The 16,106-nt window shown below is 30.3% G+C and overlaps 1 protein-coding gene and 2 non-coding genes across 7 annotated transcripts; all 3 read right to left on the bottom strand.

Moving 5' to 3' along the window:
• Positions 1-8,407: 8,407 nt before the first annotated feature.
• Positions 8,408-8,598, bottom strand: LOC122526624. The gene has a single exon (XR_006306129.1). It is a non-coding gene; the product is annotated as a U2 spliceosomal RNA (small nuclear RNA).
• A 1,172-nt stretch (positions 8,599-9,770) lies between these two features.
• On the bottom strand, positions 9,771-9,961 carry LOC122526623. Its single transcript, XR_006306128.1, has one exon. It is a non-coding gene; the product is annotated as a U2 spliceosomal RNA (small nuclear RNA).
• A 398-nt stretch (positions 9,962-10,359) lies between these two features.
• LOC122526358 (cyclin-dependent kinase-like 4) lies at positions 10,360-15,942 on the bottom strand. Of its 5 annotated transcripts, none has more exons than XM_043649731.1 (6): positions 15,579-15,942; positions 12,980-13,169; positions 11,968-12,315; positions 11,568-11,834; positions 11,060-11,439; positions 10,360-10,876 (listed from the first exon to the last, which is right to left on the bottom strand). In XM_043649731.1, the coding sequence occupies exons 1-5, from the start codon at positions 15,644-15,646 to the stop codon at positions 11,083-11,085; spliced, it is 1,230 nt and encodes a 409-aa protein (XP_043505666.1). In that variant the 5' UTR covers positions 15,647-15,942; the 3' UTR covers positions 10,360-10,876; positions 11,060-11,082. The 5 variants fall into 5 exon arrangements, with proteins under 5 accessions (XP_043505666.1, XP_043505667.1, XP_043505665.1 ...); XM_043649732.1 differs by having other exon boundaries at positions 10,360-10,871; XM_043649730.1 differs by having other exon boundaries at positions 10,360-11,439.
• Between the last annotated feature and the right edge of the window lie 164 nt (positions 15,943-16,106).

The following is a 16,106-nucleotide window of genomic DNA, read 5'->3' as shown; positions in this document are numbered from 1 at the left end:
TATTACACGAGCACATTTAATCGAATGTCCGAGCAGTTAATTATGCTAATCGATGACCTAATAACACTTCGCACTTTTACTATCGAGTAATATAATCGAATTGAAATAAAAATAATACTAAAAATGCAATGCATTTCTTTGCAATATTTTTATTTAAATTATTCTTTATATTGAATTATATGAAACATTTCAAAGACTAAATCGCGATAGTGCGAAGTGCTAGTTATAATACTTAAAACTAAGTATCAATTCATCAAAGGTTTTGCGGATTTGATTTCGACTCTATCTCGTTCGAGATACAATCGAAATAGAAATGAATTTTTAAATGGTTGCAAATCCCTTTGAATCATGATACATAATACATATTACAGAATTGTCACAAAAAAGATTTACAAGTCAAGCAAGATAGAATAAAAGATATAATTTTGTGACAATTCCGTATAAAACCCGGAGGTGGGGACTCGCACTGAAAAGTGCAAGTATGCCACGTGCCATTCCGGGGTCCTACCTACTTATAATTAAAGTTTCACATTCGCTCAAAAAAATACACATGCATACCCACCCACACACTCCACGGTTCTCACACATACCACCAGGGTGCAAAAGCCTAAACTAGAGAGCATGCCCCGGGGCACCTCCGACACCCTAGTTCAAACGCGTTTTCTAAATTTATGGGAGTACGTACCAATTGCTGTAATCGTCTGTCAAGGCTAGTGATTATTGCATAAATGACTAATGCAAAAATACAAGTATAAACTAGTATATATTGCATACTAGTTATATACGAGTATATAGTTTCCACAAATAAATGCGGTAACTCTACTATGCAAAACGATTGTTAAAAAAGAAAATTTCGTATCGTACGCGTGACTCTACAAGTTATTTTTATTCAATAACTTTAAAAAATAATAACGCGGTATTACGTATCGCGAAACGATGTACAATGCACATTCCTAACCGCACACACATGTGCAATGTACACCGTGCAATCACTAGCACAATGACAGACGCCAATGGGGGAAAAACTTAAAACTAAAACCATACTAACCGTTTCTCACCCATACGTGTAACACCTGGGCACACGCATAAATGAGAACGCAGAAAGTATAGGGGGGAGAAACGGGGATTAGTAAATTAATTGCTGAAAATCCTAATCTAAGATTTGATTAATATATAAAAATGTTCTCTCATTAATCTAAGCGGGCTATGACTCTACAAGTCATTTATAATGACTTTTAAAAAGATTTTAAGAATTTAAAAAAAATAATAAAAATCTCGGACGACTCTTTCGTTAAATGGCTGTTCTAATGAAAGAACTGGGCTTTGAGCCACCACTTAATAGCCAGAGTCTATCCGCCGCGAATGGGTTTGTCTTCTTGCTCATTTTTTGATTATATCGAAAAATAAAATCGCGATTAAATAAACTAAGTACGAAGCAATGCATGTAAGACATTTATTACATGCTTTATTGGACGAAATCGAGTAAATTAATACTCGATTTCACCACTACTAAACGCGAACGAAACACGTAATAAAAAAGAAAAGTGCATTAATTAATTGCACTGTTAATTAAATGAATTTAACCGATGAGACAAGAAGACCTATCCTGAACTAATAATATAACATACAATAAAATATACAATTTTCATGAGCAATTTCAAAAAAGGACTAATCCTTTTTTGAAATCACTCATGTGCTCGTCAATAATTTTTTGGAATAATTACAACCAGTAACTCGTGCCGATTGGGACCTTTCATCCTCGGCATGATTGAGCACCGGAGGGACTTTAAATTTTACTCACGACCTGCTAAATGTTATATTACATATATGTGGCATTTTAAAATAAAATGACGCATGTATGCAATATGAACAGATAGCATTAGAAGTTCTGCGGTGGCTCCAAAACACTCCTACTTCGTAGCAAATGGTCCAGCTGCATCCCTCGTCCATCAGACCCATGGGAGAATCCTCGATGCACTTTTCCTCGCACTCCCGTGACTCTAATATCGCGGTAAACGAATATAAGAAACTATAAAAAAGTTTCTTATCGCGAAACCGAAATTTTTATTATACGGCGAACAACACTGACTCTACATACGCGTATGATTCGAATTTAATTTACGCCCGGTCACTGACTCTACTTCGCGATTAAAATGTTACTTTAATTATTCGTACAAACACTGATTCTACAATCTAATTCAAAGACTGCATTGCACGCAGTCAATGCAAACACAAAAATTTCACTCCCGATAGGCGGTCACTTCACTGATGCACTTCACTGACTCTACTTCGCGAACAGTCTGTACGACTGTTTTAAAATTAAAAAACTATAATTTTATACGAACAAACTCTAATGCAATTAACTGCATTGCTCGCAGTTAATTTAATATATAAATCTCAAAAATAACGCGAACGCGAACGCGAACACGAACGCGAAACGCGACCGAATTTTAATTAACGACGATCGTGCTTCTAATCCGTGATTTTAATTATATTAAAACGATCAAACACTCCCGTTACATTGCTTCGCGCACGATTGCAATGACGTTCTGAAACAGAAAATGAAAAAGAACGATTAATATCGTCGTCGTAATCAAAAACTATTGAAAATTTATCATAGAATATGTTTCATAGAAAATATACTTACTTTAATCTTCAGTGATGAATGCACGATGGGTCTCCTACCCTTAGGATGACGATGACCGAATGCACTGACTCTACTCCGCGATCAAAATTGTATTTTAATTATTCGAACAAACACTGACTCTACTTCGCGATAAAAATTTTATTTTAATTATTCGAACAAACACTGACTCTACTTCGCGATCAAAATTTTATTTTAATTATTCGAACAAACATGACTCTACTTCGCGATAAAAATTTTATTTTAATTATTCGAACAAACACTGACTCTACTTCGCGATAAAAATTGTATTTTTTAATTATTCGCACAAACACTGACTCTAATTTTTACAACTGCATTGCGGGCAGTTCAAAAATCAAACACTAACACTCGCTTACCTCTCTGAAAACAGAAAAAAGAACAAAACGATTAGAATCATTGTTATCATGTAAAAAATTATAAGTAATTATTAAAGAAATGTTTAATAGAAAAATTAATTTACCTTCTATCTTGATTGATGAATGCCCGATGGGTCTCCTACCCTTAAGATGACGATGCCGTAGACGGTCCCAACGAAAATCAGAAACTTATGTGTTTCTTATCGCGACCACGACACTGATTCTAATTTTACAACTGCATTGCACGCAGTTCAAATATCAAGCACTAACACAAACACTTAGCCTTCTGGAAAAGAAAAAGAAAAAATAACTATTAGAATCATTGAAATCGTTCAAAAATTATAAATAATTATTAAAGAAATGTTTAATAAAAAAATTAATTTACCTTTTATCTTCAGTGATGAATGCCTGATGGGTCTCCTACCTTTAGGATGACGATGGCACACGTGTAAACCGAATAAAAGAAACTATCGGAGTTTCTTTACCCGAAAAATTTCCGATTTTTGTTTAACGATGCAAACACTCGAGTACCTCATTGCCTACGCGCTCGATTGCAATGATGTTCTGAAACAGAAAATGAAAAAGAACGATTAATATCTTCGTAATAATCAAAAACTATTGAAAATTTATCATAGAAAATATTTCATAGAAAAATTATACTTACTTTTAATCTTCAGTGATGAATGCCCGATGGGTCTCCTACCCTTAGGATGACGATGGGTGGACGGTAACGAAAATAAAAAACTATAAAATAGTTTTTTATCGCGAACGCGAACGCGAACGCGACCGAGACGTGCTTTACCGTCCGCACTGCACGTCAAAAACGTCTGAAAGAATGCACAAGATTAGTGTTCCTAGAAAATAAATCGAGTATTTTAATGTGGGATATAATATGAAGGTAGTATTAAAGGGAAAACAATGTAATGAATTGTAATATGATATTAATTAGGAAAATGAAAGAAACTAATTATCATTACAATGTTTATGGTAAGCGGTCTTTAGCTGGGTTTTACTTGCAATGGAATGTATAACATATAAAATATGTTAAACATTATACTGAAAGTAAAACACCATTGCCCGGGTCTAACCACGAGGAGGTAACCGCTTCCGAAGACCCAAATTTAAATAAATATTCATTAAATTTGATTTGCCAGTAATACAAATCGATTTTAACACGACAGTAAGTAAAGACAGTCATATAGAAAAATCATAAATTAATAACGTATGAAAATTATTTTCTATTCGAATTACTTTAATAGGTATGCAATGTTAAAAATAATGTATATGCGTTTAAACTAGTCTCAAATATAAGTAGAGTGTATTAGAATATTAAAATAATTGTTAATTAATCGATGCAATTGTCTATTGTTGCTTAAAATACTCGGAGTATATGTTCTGTGATCCCTCCTCCTCGAAATCCACCGTTAATCTGAGTAATTATCCTCTGTTAAAGTTTTTTTGGTGAAAGTTGTTTATGTGACTTTCCGAAAATTGCGCATGTGTATAAAAGAAAATCAATAAAATTAATCAATAAAATTTAATATTATAACGTTCTCATTTTAATATTCTTTTATTTTTTGTATAATTGTTTAAACTAATGTACATTTTTTGTTACGTTCTTGCGCAGTGATGACTTTGGAGGGAAGGTGCAAAATTTTCATCTATTAAAACATAAAATCGAAATTAATTAATATTTAAAGTACGTCAAAAGTTAGGTAATGTTTAAATATATAAATATGCGTTTAAACAATCTTAATTATAATAAGAATTCATTAAAATATTAAAATAATTGTTAATTAATCGATGCAAGCTTCTATTGTTGTCTAAAATCTCGGAGTATATGTTCTGTGATCCCTCCTCCTCGAAATTCACCGTTGATCTGAGTAATTATCCTCTGTTGAAGTTTTTTTGGTGAAAGTTGTTTATGTGACTTTTCGAAAATTGCGCATGTGTATAAAAGAAAATCAATAAAATTAATCAATAAAATTTAATATTATAACGTTCTCATTTTAATATTCTTTTATTTTTTGTATAATTGTTTAAACTAATGTACATTTTTGTTACGTTCTTGCGCAGTGATGACTTCGGAGGGAAGGGGCAAAATTTTCATCTATTAAAACATAAAATCGAAATTAATTAATATTTAAAGTACGTCAAAAGTTAGGTAATGTTTAAATATATAATATGCGTTTAAACAATCTTAATTATAATAAGAATTCATTAAAATATTAAAATAATTGTTAATTAATCGATGCAAGCGTCTATTGTTGTCTAAAATCTCGGAGTATATGTTCTGTGATCCCTCCTCCTCGAAATTCACCGTTGATCTGAGTAATTATCCTCTGTTGAAGTTTTTTTGGTGAAAGTTGTTTATGTGACTTTTCGAAAATTGCGCATGTGTATAAAAGAAAATCAATAAAATTAATCAATAAAATTTAATATTATAACGTTCTCATTTTAATATTCTTTTATTTTTTGTATAATTGTTTAAACTAATGTACATTTTTTGTTACGTTCTTGCGCAGTGATGACTTTGGAGGGAAGGGGCAAAATTTTCATCTATTAAAACATAAAATCGAAATTAATTAATATTTAAAGTACGTCAAAAGTTAGGTAATGTTTAAATATAAATATGCGTTTAAACAATCTTAATTATAATAAGAATTCATTAAAATATTAAAATAATTGTTAATTAATCGATGCAAGCTTCTATTGTTGTCTAAAATCTCGGAGTATATGTTCTGTGATCCCTCCTCCTCGAAATTCACCGTTGATCTGAGTAATTATCCTCTGTTGAAGTTTTTTTGGTGAAAGTTGTTTATGTGACTTTCCGAAAATTGCGCATGTGTATAAAAGAAAATCAATAAAATTAATCAATAAAATTTAATATTATAACGCTCTCATTTTAATATTCTTTTATTTTTTGTATAATTGTTTAAACTAATGTACATTTTTTGTTACGTTCTTGCGCAGTGATGACTTCGGAGGGAAGGGGCAAAATTTTCATCTATTAAAACATAAAATCGAAATTAATTAATATTTAAAGTACGTCAAAAGTTAGGTAATGTTTAAATAAATAAATATGCGTTTAAACAATCTAAATTATAATAAGAATTCATTAAAATATTAAAATAATTGTTAATTAATCGATGCAAGCTTCTATTGTTGTCTAAAAACTCGGAGTATATGTTCTGTGATCCCTCCTCCTCGAAATTCACCGTTGATCTGAGTAATTATCCTCTGTTAAAGTTTTTTTGGTGAAAGTTGTTTATGTGACTTTCCGAAAATTGCGCATGTGTATAAAAGAAAATCAATAAAATTAATCAATAAAATTTAATATTATAACGCTCTCATTTTAATATTCTTTTATTTTTTGTATAATTGTTTAAACTAATGTACATTTGTTGTTACGTTCTTGCGCAGCGATGACTTCGAGGAGGTGGGGTAAAATTTTCATCTAATAAAATATCAGATCGAAATTATTAAATATTTATAATATGTTATTAAGTATGTAATATCTATACTAGTACATATATGTGTCTAAATAATCTGAAATATTAAGAGAGTGCATTAGTGCATTAAAATAATTGTTAATTAATCGATGCAAGCGTCTATTGTTGCTTAAAAACTCGGAGTATATGTTCTGTGATCCCTCCTCCTCGAAATTCACCGTTGATCTGAGTAATTATCCTCTGTTAAAGTTTTTTTGGTGAAAGTTGTTTACAAGACCTTCCGAACGTTAATCATGTGTATAAAAAGAATAATAAACCTATTTAATAAAATTTAAGAATAAAACGTTATGATTTTCGTATTTTTATCAATCTTAATTAATTATTTTAATGCTTCTGCGCAGTGATGACTTCGAGGATAAAATTCTGCTGTAACATAAAGAGAGTGCATTAGTGCATTTAAATAATTGTTAATTAATCGATGCAATTGTCTATTGTTGCTTAAAATACACAGAGTATATGTTCTGTGATCCCTCCTCTTCGAAATTCACCGTTGAAATGGGCCTTTGTCTTCTAGGTAAATACTTTTATTAAAAGTTGTTTATTTGATTTTCCGAACGTTGCGCATGTGTGTAACGAGAATTTTATTTTAAATAAATAGAAATTAAGGTGTAAACGCTCTGATTTTAGCATTTCTATTAATTTTATATAATTTTTTAACCAAAGGTATATTTGTTTTAATGTTCCTGCGCAGTGTTGACTTCGGAGGGAAGGGGTAAAATTTTCATCTAATAAAACATAAAATCGAAATTAATTAATATTTAAAGTATGTCAAAAGTTAGGTAATGTTTAAATAAATATATATGCGTTTAAACAATCTTAATTATAATAAGAATTCATTAAAATAATAAAATAATTGTTAATTAATCGATGCAAGCGTCTATTTTTGTTAAAAAGCTCGGATTATATGTTCTGTCAACCGTCTTCCTCGAAATTCACCTTGAAACTGGCACTTTCTCTTCTATGAAAATTCTTATATTAAAAGTTGTTTATGTGACTTTCCGAAAGTTGCGCATGTGTATAAAAGAAAATAATCTACTTAATCAATAAAATTTAACATTATAACATTCTCGTTTTAATATTCTTTTATTTTTTATGTAATTATTTTAATGTTCCTGCGCAGTGAATACTTTGAGGATAAAATTTAGCTGTAACATAAGAAAAGTTCATTAATGCATTTGATGCTAGTATCTATGCAATTTTTATGCAATTGTTTAAATAAGACTACACTATAAAGATGTAATTATGTATTAAAGATGTAAAATGTAAAAATTAAATTACTTTTTATGGCATTTAGTAACGTATATGTAAATGAAAAAAGAAAGTACATTTCTCTAAACAATTTTTAGATTTTCCAGAAAGAAAGAGCCTATTATCTATCCATTGCAACTGTGATTTAAAAAAAAAACCTGTGAAAAAAAATATCCTTCTAGCAATGTAAAAATAAAATGAATGAACCAATGCAATTTCTCTTTTATATATCCGCAACTTTAATTTCAATAAATTTGGACTACTCCCACCAGGTTATCTGTAAATACATAAAAGTTATTAAAAAGCATTATAAGGTTCTATATAGAGATGAAATTGATTATGAAAAGGAACCAAGGCGAAAGGAATAAGGATACGATATTAATATGAAAAAGTTTTTTGAAAGCTAATTTAATTAAATCGTTAATCTTTTCATGACTACCAACATTCTGAAATGTCACAAGATTAAGATATTGTTTCGAAACGTCCCTATTTCCAGTTTTATTTTATTAATTTCCTTTAGTCTCTATCATTCTTTCTCAATTTTCTATCGATTTATAACATGCAATTTAATCAATGTAATTTTATTCAATTATTTAAAGATCTATCACGATTGTTTTTAGTATATATATTGTTGGGCTGAATCCGGCAGTACTGCAAGACCGGCTCAACCCGCGGCAGACTCGAAGCAAGCTCCGAAATTCCACCAAGTTTCAAAAATCTAGCTAATATTCTGGCAATTCTATGAATTGCGTATCAGATATTAAGCTGATAAGAACAGATACTACACTTTGATCTTAGCCATAGGCCGAGAAGCGATACTGGACTTAATTTTCGTTTCGTTATTATCCTGTTCTATGTAAGAAAATGATTGCAAGTATTGTGCGACATCTGGTGGCATTCGATGATTTTCCTAGTGGTCCGATGTGGCGCTAACTGCTTTGTATTTGTGTGTTTCGTCGCTTTCAGAGCATCAGCACTTTATTTTCTGTAGAAAACAGCATTAAATTTTTATTATAGGTTAAATATATCAATGGTAAGGGGTAACATTGAAACCGGAACAAATATTAATATATACGTGTTTTGTTGTTTTAAGTACATTAGAAAATCGAATATTTTTAATAGTTTATAAATCGACGTGATATTCCTGACTTTTGTAATAAGAAATAATAGAAATAATCATTTATTCTTGAAATATTCGCATAACGTATATTATTAATCACGAATTAACCTCTATGAGCCGAATTATTTTTATTAATAAAAAAAATTTGTTTGGAACTGATAAACATGGTCAGAAATTATTCGTTGCGACAAATTCCTCAACTTGTTCTGACAATTTAACAGAACACAAAAGCCTTATCCTAAATATACAGAAATGTTCCTTATATGCCATTATTACTTCAAAGTAACAGAACTGTATCATAAAGAAAAGTTACAAAATGATATTTGAAATGCAAGAAAATAATATTGATATTCAAACTCAGAATTAAAATATACACAATTTTTTATTTGGTAAACACCAACAAAGCACAAATAATTTCAATTGGAAAAAAAGATCTCGTCTGCTTCTACTGTAAATAGTTTGCACAACATTTTATTTTGTTATTTAATGTTGATGGTGTATAGCAACTATCATGAATATTGTGGTATTAGTTTCTCCGAGATATTGCAAAATTAAGATGTATATACAACTTCAGTAAACAAACTAAAATTTTTCGGTAAAATGCCAAAAATTATTATGTTACTTAGAAGTAAACCACTACACTATCCCATAGAGCGTCAGTTTTTTTTTCATTCTTGGTTCAAAAATCTCTAGTAGAAATTCTGTTTATAAGAGTAGATATGGTTATAGCTGTGCAATTATTTATACAGTTATCTACAAATGCACTATCAATTTTTAAAGGCGTTTCTATCGATAAGAATATGCACTATTTATATCAACGTGACTTAGATTAATATTTAAAGATCGAAGTTAATTGTTTTTAGAATATATATTGTTGGGCTGAATCCGGCAGTACTGCAAGACCGGCTCAACCCGCGGCAGACTCGAAGCAAGCTCCGAAATTCCACCAAGTTTCAAAAATCTAGCTAATATTCTGGCAATTCTATGAATTGCGTATCAGATATTAAGCTGATAAGAACAGATACTACACTTTGATCTTAGCCATAGGCCGAGAAGCGATACTGGACTTAATTTTCGTTTCGTTATTATCCTGTTCTATGTAGGAAAATGATTGCAAGTATTGTGCGACATCTGGTGGCATTCGGTGATTTTCCTAGTGGTCCGATGTGGCGCTAACTGCTGTGTATTTGTGTGTTTCGTCCCTTTATACCTTTTATTAATTAACAGAATTTTTTTCTTTTCATTATACTTTTGTATTTAATTATAATAATTATTATTTCAATGTAAGTTACTTTATTAATGTATCAACTATAAAAGGAATAAAATTATTAAAATATGAAATTGTAAAATATAATTATTAAAAATAATGGAAAGAAAAATATCCTTACTTAAAATATTTGTAGAATGTATCGAAGATTTTGAAGATTTTTGTAAGGATCGATTTTTAAATAACTTTTATAAATTCATTATGCTTCTTTATTTCCTGCCAAATAGCAGTCGCAATCGATAAAAACATTCGCACTCGACGCATTCATTGTATCCTTTCGTTCCTTAAAAATTAAAACCTTTGAATGTGACCCTGGAGGTGAGATCTAAGGCTAAAGACTCTTTTTTATACTATTATTAACTGTATTGATCTTTAATAAGTGCATGTTGTATGCACAGAGAAGCGAGATATATCGAAAAAATGAAAAGAATTTAATAAAGTATCATTCCGGTTTTTAATTTCGCATGTCATAAAAATAATATATAATAAATATTACAGTTTCATTTTTATGTTATTAATTTATCAGTTACCATTCGTTAAAAAAGAAAGACATTATTCCTGACTAAATCATAGATAGTGTGTAACATCATTTGCCAAATGATATCAAATTTTATGTTTATTGTCTCATAAAAAATGTGTTAAGCTACACGTTCTAACTTACGCGGTAGTTTTTGCATACATATTACCCATATCAGAATGGAACCTATTCTAGAAAAAGAAAAGTGTAATATTTAAATATATTTATGATTAAATATATTAGAGAAAAAATGTTTCATAAAATAATATTAATTATAATAACCATTGATTCTTTCAAATAGAAACGGAAGAATGTATATGTATGTATAATATATTAATATATATATTTAACGCACCACAAGTAAATATATGTACCTTACAATGTAATACGGTGAATATTAATTGCAGCCTCTTATCGTAGGCAAATGATCAAAGCCTTGCTGATGGTGCATGGTCGTGCTTTTAGGCCGATTGTCATTTTGACCATGCACGATAGTGTTCATTTGAGGTAGTTGCGGTAATAGCATTTGATTGTATCTTGAATTATCGGTTCGGTATCCATGGTCTTCAACAACGTGATTGTTTATTTGACTAAGTCTCGAGCGATCTCTGTACTTTTTGAGTTTCTCGAATTCTTCTAATTCCACATCAGGAATTTTAAAATGAAAATTTTCGAAGTATTCATGCTGCAGTAGTTGTTCACACGTCAACCTTACATTCGGATCTTTGTCCAAGCATTTTTCCATAAAATCAATCTATCAATGAACATGAAAAATATATATTTTATGTTAGAAAAATAAAATACACTGCATGATATAGTCACGTTTAGAAAAACGATTTACGATTCAGATAAACATAATAGCATTGTGATTATAAATATTACCTGTAGGTGCGTATTCGGTCTATCAGGGAAAATGTCTTTAAACCGTACAAGCGTTTGCGGTGATGGAAGCGTTATACCAGCAAAGAATTCGTTTTGCTGAAATATAGCTATGTGTCTTGGTAATAAGTCGCCTACAGTTCTTCTTATTAAATAAAGTTGATCCACATCCGATTTTCCAGGCCATAGCGCCTCTCCTCGAATTAATTCGGCAAATACGCACCCTATTGCCCAAACATCTACAGGAGTTCCATATTGAGTATCTCCAACCTATTAAAGAAAAGCCAAAAAGTTCCCAAAAACTAGTTCTAATATGTTTTAATCGTTTTTAAAAAGATAACATTGCGAGAGATCTTTATGAATATTTATTTAAAGATTTGAAATTTGTTTTTGTTTAACATACCAGTAATTCTGGTGCTCTATACCATCTCGTTGCAACATATTCCGTGTAATTTTCACCGGGACTAAGCATTCGTGCAAATCCAAAATCACAAAGCTTAACAACGCCCTCCGCCGTAATTAAAATATTCTCTGGTTTAACATCTCTGTGAACGCAACCAAGTCGGTGACAATAGGCAATGCCTTGAAGAATTTGCCACGTGAGCTGTTTGATCATGAGGTCGGGACAACCATGCGGAAATTTCTCCATTTCATTTAAAAGTGTATGTTCGCAATATTCAAATACTAAATGTAACTTTCTTTTTCGTCTGAATACTTCCAAGAGGTTTACCAAATTTGGGTGTTTTAAATTCTGCAGAGAAAAAGAATAGATATGATTTTCATGAATTCCTACAAATAACGTTAACGTAACATTGAATGGAAAATTCATTTCTTAGAATGCGCGTCTAAGAATAATAGAGAAATTTAATTAGATTAAATATTATATAAAATAAAAAAAAAAAATAAATGACGAAAGAACAATAACAATAAAAAAATATAGAAATTAAATACTAATTTATACCGATAAAGGAAAATCATAATTATAATGAATTAAAAAAATCGTGCATGAAAAATATTTTCTCAAAAAACTGAAACGTTCTGAAACAATGTAAGAGCAATGACCGACGCTTGCGAGCGGTTCTTTGTATACAAGTACGCCAGAACACGCTCCCCAACATATTGACCAACGCGGTATTGACCGCTGACCATTTTATTTATATCATAGTTAGCGTTTATTCATTTCCATATTTATTCAAATGCCGTTCTTATTCTTCATGAATAAGACATCTAATTTTTGTGAGCGTTCAACACTTATAAAAGTGAAGATCGTCTTGCTATTTGAAATGTTGAAAATAAGATCTATTACTATCGTACGAATACATGTATGTAGATTTTTTGTGTATGTATGTACTCACATATGTACAATAATATTCTTACCCCATTCTTACAATAATAGTAAAGATCAAAAGACTGACCTTAAGCAAGCGTATCTCTCGAAGTGCAATTTTTCGTATAAGAGGATCGTCCTCTGTTTGCTGAAATTTTTTGACGGCTACCAACTTTCCCGTATGTCGATCTCGACACTGGAAGACAACTCCGTAACTACCTTCTCCAAGACGTGCCAATCGTTCATAACGCTCCATTGCTTTGCTTGGTGCCCGAGACCTGTTTGTAATAAAACGTAATATCTTATTTTATCTTTGATAATAAGAAAAAAAAAGGAAGAAATTAGAGTAAATGTAATAATTTAAAAACTGTTTTTATATCTTTACGTCTTCTAGTTTTTATATCTATTTTTACGTCGCGTCAATCATAGCTTTTCAAATTTTTCCCACTTACCATAGAGTAATCTATACATACGTGTGATATTATTTTAAGTAATATAACAAATGTTACGAAAATAGGAATTATATAAAAGAACGTTAATATAGAAAAATATCTATTTACTATACTAAAGTGATCAAACTCAAAACATTCTTAAATTCAAATTTCAGTTTTTCCTACTATTACATCTAATGCATAATTTATTAATAAATATTTTTTAATTTTAATTTTATCTAAATACAAACAATTTCTTCAATCACAGTCATAAATTTCATAGGCATTTAGGCATATCTATCCATACATATATAGGTATTACAATATAGTGATTGTGAGATCGCAATACTGATACGCACTTCTTATATTTGGCAAGACATGGCAAGGACGTAAACTGTTGAGCAAAAAGCATGTTACGTTGGTGAACAATGCAAACTGCACTGTCTACATTTTCGCTGCTGACCAAGGGTCAAACTCCCCAAGCTCTTTGATTTTATCCATTGGACGGCACAAGACGCATGCGCTCTTTTCTTCAAGGATGTTGATTTTATCATACGAATGATGTGAAAGTATGATAGTTATGATACATTAAAAAAAAAAAAATACAAAAAAGAAGTACGAACAAAGGAAAGAAAAATTAAATTTGATGTTTACAATTTAAAAAAGAATCGTACCTAGGAAAGTCGTTAATATTGGAAAGATCTCACCTTAGATTAGTAAATCCATATTCTCCAATATTACGGCTGCGCGAAGCTTTTTTTTTTTTATAAAAGTACAATACTTTAAATAATAATATGAAAGACTGTTAATAATTCTTCCTGTATTTTATGTGATGATATCCAAGCAGTAGCTTGTTCGCGGATCGTAACAACTTTTGTATATGCGCGTGCGCGTGCATATGTGTGTAAAAAGAGAAAAGAATTTTATGTATACTAATGAATGAAAAATTTGCAAACTTACCATAATGGTATAAACTGTCTATAATTAGCAAATTTCAAATCGTTACCCATCTCGATGTTGTTAACGTAAATATATCAATAATATCAAACAATTTCATAATAAATTTAATGAGAAGTATTCAATAAGTATATTAATTTAAACTGAAAAATCTTAATAATTTTCTAATTGTAATGGTATTGTACTATTGTTACATGTAAACGAAATCGGACGATGGGCCGTCATTATTTGCGAAAGGTTAGATATGTTCTTATAATGTCACGCTATCGATCATAAAAAAATATCTTGGACTGCTTGAAAAGACAAATGACGATTTCATAGGTTCATCGAGTAATATGAAATAATACATAGTCGTTATATTTTGAATTAAATAAAAAGACACCTTAAATTTTCCTAAAATTTCGAGAATATTATATCTATTACAATATACATATATTCGCGTGCAATAAAATATATTTTTTTCTGTGGCATCCTCGTAATATTATATAATATAAAATATATATTATACATAAATAAAAAAATCGTAATATTGTCAGATAATAGTTATAACTAACAATTAATTGAACAAAAGTAATATTTGAATTTGTTTACGTACAATAAGCCCAAAATAGTGTTCATTGAGTTCGATCGTAACGCCCTCCTTTCCACTAAACATACTGAACAATACTAATGTGTAGAAATGTTGCTTTACATGTTCTTGTCGTTGAACATACGATTATTGACGATCGATAATATACTACAGTTACTCCTATCTTGAGTCCATGACCATGAAAAAGGGGAAAAATATTTCTTTTCGCTATCCCACGCGTAACGATGAAACAAAAAATAGTCAAAAAATGTGATACCACATACGCATAACAATATTTTTCGTAATAATAATAGTTGTGTGAAGTAATGACTTTGACAAAAAAATACTCGTGAAAAACATTTATAAAAAATATTTTTATATTCTATATGTGAATAGGTAACTAATACTTAAAAAAATTAATGCAAAAATGTTACGTTTAAAAAAAATAAACTTCGGCAACTATTGTTCTTTGTGGTTACAATAATTAATCATTTGCATAATTATTTTGTATGCTTTCGATATATGTATGAACACATATGTATGAAAAAATCGATCAAGGTATAATACTAGTTATATAAAACATCACGATATATGCGCACATACGTTAATATATAAGTAAACACGCATAGGTCATACGTATGTATATTGTAAGTACGTGTAACAATATGAAATGGACATTTCTATGCATCATAGCGCATTGTAGTTATAGACGCAACCTTGGGAATATTTACCTTCTTGGTAGCAATGGAAGCGTACTACCAAAAAGCCAAAGAGTACTATCTTGAAGCCATTTCTCCATGCGAAAGCCACTCACAAGACGTTAGATTCGCGAATGATGTCTTTTTAATCTGATATTATTAATACCCTTGAAGTTCGTTTAAAATGCAACCCAAAACGCGTCGACATTATTGACTGCATCGAATTTTTCTATAAACTATCAAAAACCGATAGCATACGTTACACCGGGTTACTTGGTCGGGACAACATTCATACGTTTACTAACTACGTCATTCCTGGAAATCGATATTCCGTAACAAAAATTCTATTCGTGCTTAAATGGCACGCAACATCAACATATCCTTTGTGGTCTATATATAACCGATTATATCGGCAACCATTAAAATGCTATACTTTCGAATAGAATGAAATAAATCGTATTATTACACTAGATTTTTAATTTGGAAAGTGGACGATATCATTGATTTAAAAAAAGTATTCCAATGTAAAAAGTTTAGTTTTATACGATCAATTATACTAAC

This window comes from Polistes fuscatus, unplaced genomic scaffold (assembly GCF_010416935.1).
Source record: "Polistes fuscatus isolate 324 unplaced genomic scaffold, CU_Pfus_HIC Scaffold11, whole genome shotgun sequence".
In the NCBI taxonomy this organism is placed as follows: Eukaryota; Metazoa; Arthropoda; class Insecta; order Hymenoptera; family Vespidae; genus Polistes; species Polistes fuscatus.
The sequence above is the reverse complement of the archived record's forward strand: the minus strand, read 5'-3'. Positions and strand labels throughout refer to the sequence as shown.

What these genes read in the sequence shown, in the direction of transcription:
- LOC122526358 (XM_043649730.1), bottom strand. Translation starts at nt 15,646, where the DNA reads ATGGAGAAATGGCTTCAAGATAGTACTCTTTGGCTTTTTGGTAGTACG. An exon ending in GAGAGATACGCTTGCTTAAG is followed by an intron (nt 12,316 to 12,979) that starts GTCAGTCTTTTG and finishes TTTTCTCTGCAG; the next exon opens with AATTTAAAACACCCAAATTT. An exon ending in ATAGAGCACCAGAATTACTG is followed by an intron (nt 11,835 to 11,967) that starts GTATGTTAAACA and finishes TTTCTTTAATAG; the next exon opens with GTTGGAGATACTCAATATGG.